Below are 10171 nucleotides of genomic sequence, written 5' to 3' on the forward strand. Positions count from 1 at the left end.
GGCTCAAGGTGGAAAGAGGAGATGAAAGAGAGTGCTCGTGTCTCTCGTGCCCCAGGCCACTGGTCATGGACGCACCTCTGTGCACTCGTCCCGCTCATCAATGAGCCTCCGGAGGTGGAACACCATGTTCCTCGAGAGGGCCTCTAGCTCCTCCGGGGCCACATCTGGCAGTTCCAGCCACTGCAAGTCAAACACGTTCTCCTGGTTGTGGGTCACCTGCGGGCACACACAGTACAGCTGCAGAGACCCCGGGTGCTCCTGAGAGTGCCTGCCTGGCCATGGCCATGCGGCCCAGGCAGAAGCTGCTTGACTCGCACACCGTGGACAGTGTGTCATGCCACCGACATGATTAATCCCTCGTTGACAAGTTTTCTGCAGCGAGCAGCAGGGCTCCTTGTGCAAGTTTAGCCAAGCTCTTTGGTGGAGCTCTAGTAATACAAACCACTTCTGCTTTCAAAACCAGTTCAAAAAAGGACACTGACTTTTTTTACTATCAGAAAGCAATTCCTATGATTATTCCCCTAAAAGGTCCAGGGACAGTAAGATATTTTCACTGGAGCTACATCAAGTTAAAATGCAAAGAAGGTAAAGCTCAGGGTGGGAGGTGAGAGGAAGGGACTGTATGTTATTAAAATAAAATCTAATGCAAATAGAGCAAAACGTGATGAACGTTATGTCAGAATGCTGGGCACGCAGCAACTGTGAGTGAGTTTCATTTTGGGGAAACTATTCATAATCTAAAACAATTTTCAGGTGAGCCTGGATCTCAACCCCCCTCCCCCCACAGGCCACAAAGGACCACGTATCCTTTCCAGAGGCAGTGAATGGAGGCCCACAGCCATGTCTACATGGAGCAGCCTCTCAACCTGACCCGCCAGATCTGCCGGAGGCAGCACAGGATATACTTAAGAGTTCCCGTCTTTTTGTTCTTGGAAGAGAAATATTACAGCACTCAGGCCTAGGCCTCAAAGGAGAAAAAAAACAAAGAAACCAGGGGTATCCATCAGTAAAGCACACAGAAAAAGTTCTTAAATTATTCAGAGCAGTAAATAGAGGTAGAGAAAAGCTTGAAAAACACACAAAAAAGACAAACCCAAAAAACAAAGACAGGGCCCTGTCAACAGGGGCCCTTCAGTTTCTCAGAGATAACACCTTCTTACCTGTCCCCACCTTACAAAGGACACGACTGGGTACAGCTGATCTCTGAGAATTAGGAGAAATCTCATCCCATGACACAGGGCACCCTAAAGGCACACAACTGCGATTCAGAGGCCGGGTTCTGGGTCTGCTCCATACCTAACACTAGGGCATGTCTTCTGATATCCCAGGGCCTCCAGAAAGGGGTGACGTGGCTGGGCTTCAGGGACTCAACCTGGCTGCACGACGGTTACCTGCAAGCTTTTAATTAAAGGCTCATGACCCCCCTCCTCTGGTTCTGACTCAGTGGGTCTCTCATGGGACCCAGGCACCTGAATTTTTTATAAAGCAACCAATCATTTCTGAAACCCAGTCTCTACTGCCAGCCCGTGAATTTGATAATCAGGCAGGACTCTCTTGGTTGTTTACTTTTTTTTTTTTTTTTTCAAATATCCTGCTGGGTGGGCAGGAAGGACAGTGAGTGGTAAAGAATTGGCTACTCTTTAGGACCTAGAACCCGGATAGGCACATTTTCAAAACACACAGACACACAAAGAAATTAAAAGGCAATATGGTTCTTAGGCTTGGCCAATAATGGTTGAGAATATTTACAGAAGTATAGACTTTCCCCTGACGCCAGCTTCAGTGGACCCCCTATTTGCAACAAGCCACATCTGTCTCTTGCTTCAAGTCCTGACTCAGAATTCACTATCCCTCCCCTCCAGCCATGGAACCCACGAGAGTTCTGTGTTCAGCTGCCTCTGCCCATCACACACCTATGTGTGTGTATTTTTCATGCATATATCTCGTCTGTCTGATTAGACTAATTAGACTGAAAGCTAAAACCATATCCCCTAAGATAATTAAACCATACGTTTATTTTGAAGAGAGGGGTGTGTGTATTTTTCATGCATATATCTCGTCTGTCTGATTAGACTAATTAGACTGAAAGCTACAACCATATCCCCTAAGATAATTAAACCATACGTTTATTTTGAAGAGAGGGTGGGGATGGAGGTCAGGGAAACAGATTTTCAGGCGGGGGTGCCTGCCCCACAGGAGGCCAGGTTTTCAGCTGACAGCTCACGCTCCAACACTACAGTGACCCTCAGTGCAAAGCTCTCCTGAGCCCCCATGGGGGCCTGGGGCCCAGCCTCCCAAGGCAGCCCTTCTGCAACTCGCTGGTCTCGACTTCCCAAGTGGTGGCAGCTTGTTTCTCTGCTGTGTCACTCACAGAAGCAGACAATCTCTCTCTATAAAGATCAATCAGTGGAAGCAGGGTGACATTTGCCAGAATACATTTTCAGGGCCTGTAAATCAAATTCTGAGCCTAAACCACTTGACAGATCTTAAAAATAGTCTGAGTCCATATTAGGCAAGAAGAAGGAGGCAAAAGACATGATTGAAGTGGGGTTTTTTTTAATTTTTATTTTTACCCCCATTTTATTTTAGTGAGCTAATGGCTACCTTTCTAAATAAAATCAATCTATCTGTGCTGTCTGACACCTAAAATTAGTGAAATTGTTAATTGGTGATGTATTAGTGGACAGGTTTGACCTCCTGGTTGCCATGGGAGTGGCACCCACAGCCAAGCCCACCACAAAGCCACACACCTACCTCCTGGATGTGAGCCACGATCCCGGCCTGGGTCTCAATGTCCAGCTGTTTGATCCTTTCAATAAACTCCTCTTTCCTCTCACACTGCAGAGGGGTTACATGTGTTAATGGGAGCAGTTTTGAGTGTGGGCAAACCCAGGGCCACCACAGCCACAGAAACAGAGTTTCCAGATGAACCTCCCACCCAGCCCCTGGCTTCTCCTTTAGAACCAAGAATGCTTTCGTTTGCCACCAGCCCTTGCACTGATGTTTCTCTAGAAGTTGCTCAGAATGCCTACATCAGTCACCTAGAGGCTTGTTTCCAAAAAGCCCATCCTTAAACCCCCTCCCAGATTGAAAACACTGGGGTTATACATAGAAATCTGCCTTTTAAACAAATTCTCCAGGTGATTCTTAAGCAACTAAAGATGGAGAACACCTGGTTTGGTCCAGGAGTTGGCAAACTTCACCTGTAAAAGGCCAGGTGGTAAATGCTTTATACTCTGTGTGCCATTTGGTCTCACAACTGCTCAATTCTGCTGTCATGGTTGAAAAGCAGCCACCGACAACATATAAAGAAAGGAGCATGGCTGTGTTCCAAAAAACTTTACTTACATAAACAGGTAGTGGGTCAAATCTGGCCCACAGGCTATAATTTGCAGATCCCTGCTCCAGATGTCCCTAGACTGGGGACAATTTGCTAATGCTACCTTGACCTGAGGGATTCCCACCTGGCCTTCTGTCCACAGTGCCCTGGTACTAGAAACAGATGCCACCTAAGCTAGTGGTCACCTCTCCCAGGAGCCCAACTCCATTCCTACCTAATCTAAGGGTGCGTTTTATCCCCACAAGTCCAAACACAAGGTGGCTAAGGGCAGGCCCTCTCCCCCCTTGCCCACCCTACCTGCACAGCACAGCCCAGCACCAGCAGCAGCACCTTCTTAATCTCCTCCATACTCTTCCCTAGATCAAAACAGCAACATTTAATTAATCTTCACTGTTCACAAAATTCCACCAGTGACACACGTTTTCTGTAGGGGGGGAAAATCAGATAAACTAAAAAAACAAAAAACAAAAAAAACTATTCACCCAGTGATAGCCACTTAGGTGTACACACTACATCTATTTTCTATGTATGGGTTTATTTTTTTATACCAAATGAGGATTCTGTGCAGATGCTCCTCAACATATGATGGGGTTACACCCTGATAAACCCACTGTAAAGTAAAAAAATCATTAGGTCGAACCATCATGAGTCAGGGGCCATCTATAGTTGAGGCCCTCTTCCACTCAAGTACATCATAAATGCCTTTCCATGAAAACTAATGAACCTCCACATCAGCATCTCTTTAGTGTGATTGCTGAGCAAAGCACAGTAGGAGAGAACAATCCCTGCAGGAAATACCAAGTCGACTCTAAGGCTGCACATAACTTCACTTTTTATTATGCAGAACTTAAAGCAGACTCAGGAGGACCGCATGCTGCACCCCATGTCCTCACCACTCAGCCCTGCATGATCCATGATTTGCATATCTAATTCCATCTCCTTCCCTGATCCCCGTTTTTTGTTTCTAAGTTTCATTGTTTGGCTGGAGCATTCTAAAGCAAATCCCAGACAAGACAACAAATACACATCGTTTTTGACAGTTGCACACTTACTTTGTACAAAAGCCACTAACTTATTCAACCAATCCCCTTCCAGAGGTTCAATTTTTCCATATTTCAATCTGAATGATGCTACAAAGAACATCTTGGTGGCTAATTCTTCATGCACATCCTTACTTACTTTCTTGGGTGAACTTATCTTTTAAGCTTTTCTTACTGCCAAATTGCCCTGCAAACAGGTTTTGTCATTTTACTCTGTGAAATATGTGATGACTTTCATTTCCCCACCCGTGACCAACACTTGTCCTACCACTCTTGGCTTTGCCAAAAAGACAGGCCAAAAACCACACTTCATCACTTTAAATTGAGTCTCTCATTATGCTTGAGGCTAAATGCATCTTCATCTGTTCATCTCAATCACTTAAATACACAGAATCAGAATACCTGGAAGCTAGAGCTGGCCTGGTCACCCAGCAGCGCTCTATCTCTGGACCTCAGTTTCTACATCTAAGAAAATGGAGGCAGCTGAGCTGGGTGATGTTCAGGGTTCCCCATCAAGTAAAAAAAAATTCTATAGTTTTCTGCTCTTTTCATTATATTGGTGGAGACGGCACATGCCAGAAAATAGCACTGCTTTTTTTTTTTAATGACTTACCAACACCTACTCACGCTGTGCTACAATGGCCCAAAGTATCAACCAGAGTCCACTCAGATGAAAAAACCACACTCCCGTCCCAGGAACTAATACTGTGGCTCATTTCAGGTCCTTGGAGTGCACAGAGGGACATGCCACTTCCTTCTAATACCTCAATTGGAAAACAGCTAAAAACGGCCCCTCCTGAGATAATAACATCACTGTGGAGTCTCAGAGCTGGAACCTGGGAGTTCACTCAGCCAGAAACGCATCCCTGCCCCCCCTGGCCTGAAGGCGGGCAGGGAGAGGTTGGGGGGCCAGACCACAGGGTCTCTGAGGCCATTTCCTGTTCTTAGGAACACACTTGAGAATAAGGCTCAGTGTTAGGAACCAATCTGCTATGGTTAAACCCTTCTCTTTGCTAGTAAGTGTAGAGATTCATCAATATTTGAAATGGAAAAATTCTCAAAGTCTTATGATTTTTTTTTTTTTTTACTTGAGGCCTTTTATTTGGCCCAAGAGGCTCTGATCCATAGACCACTGCTCACCACAATGACCCACTTCTCTATTAATGCTGAGCTACTGATTAGTTAATTTTAGTTCTTATAAAAAGCAAATGGGATGCCCACCCGAGTATTAACAAAGCCTCACATCACTCTTACCCGCAGCACTCTCTGGCCAGCCTGTGTCACCTTCCACTCTTTGCCCTCCGTCAGTCCACAGATCACTGGCAAGTGTCCACAGCATACACTTTGGTGCATGTAAAAGGTACAGACCCTTCCCAGCCATCTCTGGCTAGTCTTCCTACAGAGTGAGATTCCACCTTTTCATGAGCTGTTTACCTGGTACTCTGACCACCAGAGAGCTGAGACACAGGAAGAAAGCAATTTAAGGGCCTCACATCAGCCCCAGCTGAAATCAAGAGTTCTTGTAGAAAATTTTTATGTACACTATTCACAGCAAAGGCCCCAAAGATCTAATTATATCATACTTTGGAATAATTTAGACGACTCGGATGATCCATTTTCCCAGCCCACAGCAGATTAAAACAGGAAATTTAAAGTGGGAACCAGTGCTAGAGAGGCCCACTCCTAGTAGCAAGAAATAAGCCAGTAATCTGATAGCAAGGAAGAGACTCGAAACCCTGTGCTCACACGAGAAGTCAATACTCCACTCCGAGGCTGTTCAGTGAATGAGCACAGTTCCAACCCCTCAGCATCCTGCAATTATACACCTCGACCACCTCACTCGTTTGTTCGTTCGTTCATTCATACACCCATCAGACATCGAGAAAAAACTAAATGTGATCCAGAGCACTGTTAGGAAAATGTGAGGGGCTGGCCAGTTATCTCAGCTGGTTAAAGTGCAGCCTTATAACACCAAGATCATGGGTTCGGATCCCCACATCGGCCAGCTGCCAAAAAAAGAAGAAAAGAAAAGAAAGAAAAGTACGGATTCCTGTTTGCTAAGTTTTGCAATGGGGGGAGGAAGGCCTTACAGGTAGAGAATTAACTTTAGAAAAATTTTCATGGAAAAAAATTAAACTCTTTGGTGACAAACAGGTTGCTAAGAAATTCACCTCTGCCCTCAGTCAATGAAGCAGAGCTGTGCCCCTTCTCACCAGGCTCAGTGAATAAAAACATTTGCTTGTAACAAATGCACCCTGTGATTCCAACCCTACAGATTCTGACAGGGGAAGAAAAGGGGGAGGTGGGGAGAAGCAGAAGTTCCCCCATTTCTAACGAGCAGCTGATGCCCAATTTTTCTCAGGATTTCATTAGTAACAAGAAGTGCTATTTTCATAAATCTACCAGATTGTGGGTTTTGAATAGTTTCAAAACATACCAGAAGACTCTCTGCTGGCCCCCTGCCAGCATGACTGGCTCAGAGACACAGTCAAGCAGGCCAAGAAGAAACAAACCCACAAACAACTCCCGACCAAGGACCTACTATGTGCTGGGTGCTGAGGGCACGACCACGATCAACAGTCCTCTGAGCGCAGACCAACGTGGAGGCAGACAAGGAAACCAGCAATTTAAAATGCTGATAAATGCTATGGGACCATGCAAAAGTGACTTTTAGTTTGTGGTAAGGACCAGGCTAAGGCTTCCTAAAGGAAAGGACCTCTGAGCTGAGACCCCAAAGATGAGGAGGAGAGGTGGACTTGGCGGGTAGATGAGTGCAGGCTTTCCAGGCACAGGGAAGAGCATGCACAAAGGCCCGGAAGTCAGAGAGCACTGTGTTTGTCAAATCCTAAGTGCTCTGTGGTTAAGCTTACTCAAGTTGGTCTTTGCAGTGAGAAATGGGGGTAGGGTATGAAACGATGTGGATTTCTATACCAGGTGAGTCACAAGCAACCACCAGAGGCAGGGGTCGAGAAACATCAGACACCCACAAATTCTGCCAAGTATAGGGGAACCCCAGGGGGACTCCCACAACAGCCTGAGTTAACAGTTGATTCTAAGAAAAACCTTACTTACTTTTTACCACTTGCTTCCTGGAGTCTTGACACAGAGAAACTCACCCCAGCCTTTCTGAGCAGAAATGGAATGCACATACGCTGAACTAAGCTGCACGAAAAGCTACCGATATTTTCAGCAATCTGTTTCCAAAACAGAAGGGAAACTATCTGATGTCACACACATTGTACAGGTGGACATGAAGACAGAAATGTGCGTGGACAATTAAAGTATACCCTCCTCTAAAATGTGGAGGTTGGATTAGATCAGGGTAGGAAAATACCCTGACTTTCTAATCCTGAGTCCGTGGCAGACATGGTTAGTCAATCACACCAGTTTGTTAGCCTGGAAGTAGGCCTCAGAATCCTTCTGAACACAGCACTCTACAGACCACCAATCAATGGAAGCTAGCACATGAAACAAAACCTATCTTCCATGACTGGTACATGCTCTCTAGGGTCCCTTTCAGCTCTACTCTTTCGTTCTCTAAGATGCAGCCATTTGAATGTTCAGAACATACTTCCTGGTTTCTGGATATAGAATATAAATCCTGTCACCTATAAATGATTACTGAGGTATGAAGCTAGGAATTTAGGCAAAGGAAGTCAAGCAACCCTTTCCAAAAGGGAACTCCTCCTGCCCCAAACTGCACACCCTCTGCCTGGCTGAGGTCAGAAGACACAGTGATTTATCTGCATAGACCAGGTCAGGGAAAAGCAGTGAGATGGATTCCTCTGTCTTGCTAACAACCACAGAGCGAGACCCACAAATCACCAGCCAGGCTGAGGGTTGACCCCTCACACCTCAGGAGGACTAACCCGATTCAGTAGGGGTAATTGTGCCCTCTCCATGTGCCCTTCACTCCTACAAACCGCCAGTACTGCACTTCACTATAACATGCTATCATCTGATTTAGCCCCAAAGGACAGCATTATCTCTGTCCTATAAACAAGAATGAGGCTCAGAGAGGCTGTGTCACAGAACCAAGATTTGGTCCCACTACCTACCATCTCCTGACTCTCTACCATCCCCTTCCCCCAAAAAGCGACATAACATTTATATTTCCTTCTAAGCAGGGATCTGTTTCAGCTTCTGATCCCAGTGGCACCATGTAGGTATTTAACCAGTGTTTGCTGACTGACTGGGTGACGTTAACAGCATCGAGTACCTGGATAGAACAAAGGGAACAGTTTCAATCTCCTCTCTTGTTGGAAGATATATAAATACATTTTTTTCTTAATCCTTCTACATTCTTCTGTCCTCTGACTTACATGCTAGAGTGGACCACTAACTGTGTCTTCCCCGGTTTTCTATTTAAAAACCACTCATTTCATAAGGGTGCTTATGGGGCTGTCCCCTTGACTTGAAAACAGCAGCACATTGAACATGACTCGGCTTCTCCTCAAGGTACAGGCACATCCCAAGACTCACCCATAGGGGCACAGCTCTGTGGGCTCCCCTGGGGTCTCCGCCTACAAGAACAGCTGTCTGTTATTTAACAGTCAGGGTCACCTTCCACGAGCACTGCTGAGGAACAGCGTAGATAAGAGAGTTCTTTGTGGATGGGCACGTGGGGACCCTCTGTCATATGTCTCCATCCACAGGTGAAGGCAGGCACCTCTACACACCAGCTCACTTTCTGCGGAGCAGCCCATGTGAAACCCTCACCCAGCTTTCCTACACCCAGAATGTTACACCTGTGCCACTACCAGGAGTGAATGTAACCAGGCATTCCCCCACTCATTTACTTAGTCATTTAACAATCAAACAAACATGGACTTTGGCAGGCACCGAGCCACATGTCTATGTGAAATGGTGCTGGGGCTCCCATGTGTACCCTGACCAGTGGCCCCTTCATTCCAGTGTCTCTCCTTAGCCGGCATCAAGTTGGCCCCACCCTACGGATCCCCCACACCACCATGTGCGTGAAAGAAGAAAGCTGCCCCCAGGTCATGTAGAACAATTTTAAACACCACATTAAGGCCCTCAGAACACTGTCCCCACCAAAAATGACTCCCTCCCCTACCAGCCTGCCGAGGCCACAGACGTTCACAGCGAATTCATTTCTGTCTTTTTCAGTTGCTCGATGCTAGGAAAAGTAGAATCGACCACAAGACTTCAGCTCAAGACACAGGGTTTGCCCTGGGAGGATGAGGTGCTGAGGCAGAAGATCAGAGAAAGGGCCCCTCCCAACCACCAGCGAACACTCCACGCCCAGTACTTCAGGTGGACAGAGACCTTGGACCAACATCATCTCTTCCCTCCTGGTCCTCCGACAGCTGTGGCCGGAGAGAGCAGTCCCGCTGGAAGCCATGGCGCGGTGGCACGGCCAGCCGAGCGTGTGCCCTGTGCACAGCCCATCACTAGGAAGTTTACCAAACAAAGTCTGGTTTCCAGGCGGGCCCACAGCTGCCGTGACGCCCGCCTGTGCTGGTGTTAACCAAGCTTTGCACGTTTCTAGGAAAGTCAAGCGCTGGCTTTCAGCTCTAGTGCCCGGCACCCCTGGCACTACAGACAGCCTAGAAAACTCACTTCTGAATCCAACAAGCAGCACGGAAGCAAAGGCGAGCACACCACTGGAAACAGCACTCGGTTACCTCTCTGAACCTGCTCTCTCAAGGACGGAAGGGGAAGGAGCAGAGTGACCAAAATTCCTGCAAGATCAGTTTTTCTTTACTTGCTTATTTCTTCCCTCCTCATTCAAAGGCATTTGCAAACACAAAAATCATTAAAAAAAAAA

General features: G+C 46.6%; 1 protein-coding gene across 1 annotated transcript in view; it reads right to left on the reverse strand.

The window, feature by feature from the left end:
* The window catches only part of CCDC88C (coiled-coil domain containing 88C), a 96099-nt gene that overhangs the window by 64653 nt on the left and 21275 nt on the right, over positions 1 to 10171 (reverse strand). The window contains 3 exon segments of the mRNA XM_008587571.1: positions 76 to 216; positions 2755 to 2838; positions 3638 to 3696. Coding sequence (XP_008585793.1) covers positions 76 to 216; positions 2755 to 2838; positions 3638 to 3696 — 284 coding nt within the window.

The sequence above is a fragment of the Galeopterus variegatus genome, unplaced genomic scaffold, assembly GCF_000696425.1.
Source record: "Galeopterus variegatus unplaced genomic scaffold, G_variegatus-3.0.2 Scaffold4439, whole genome shotgun sequence".
Taxonomy (NCBI): domain Eukaryota; kingdom Metazoa; phylum Chordata; class Mammalia; order Dermoptera; family Cynocephalidae; genus Galeopterus; species Galeopterus variegatus.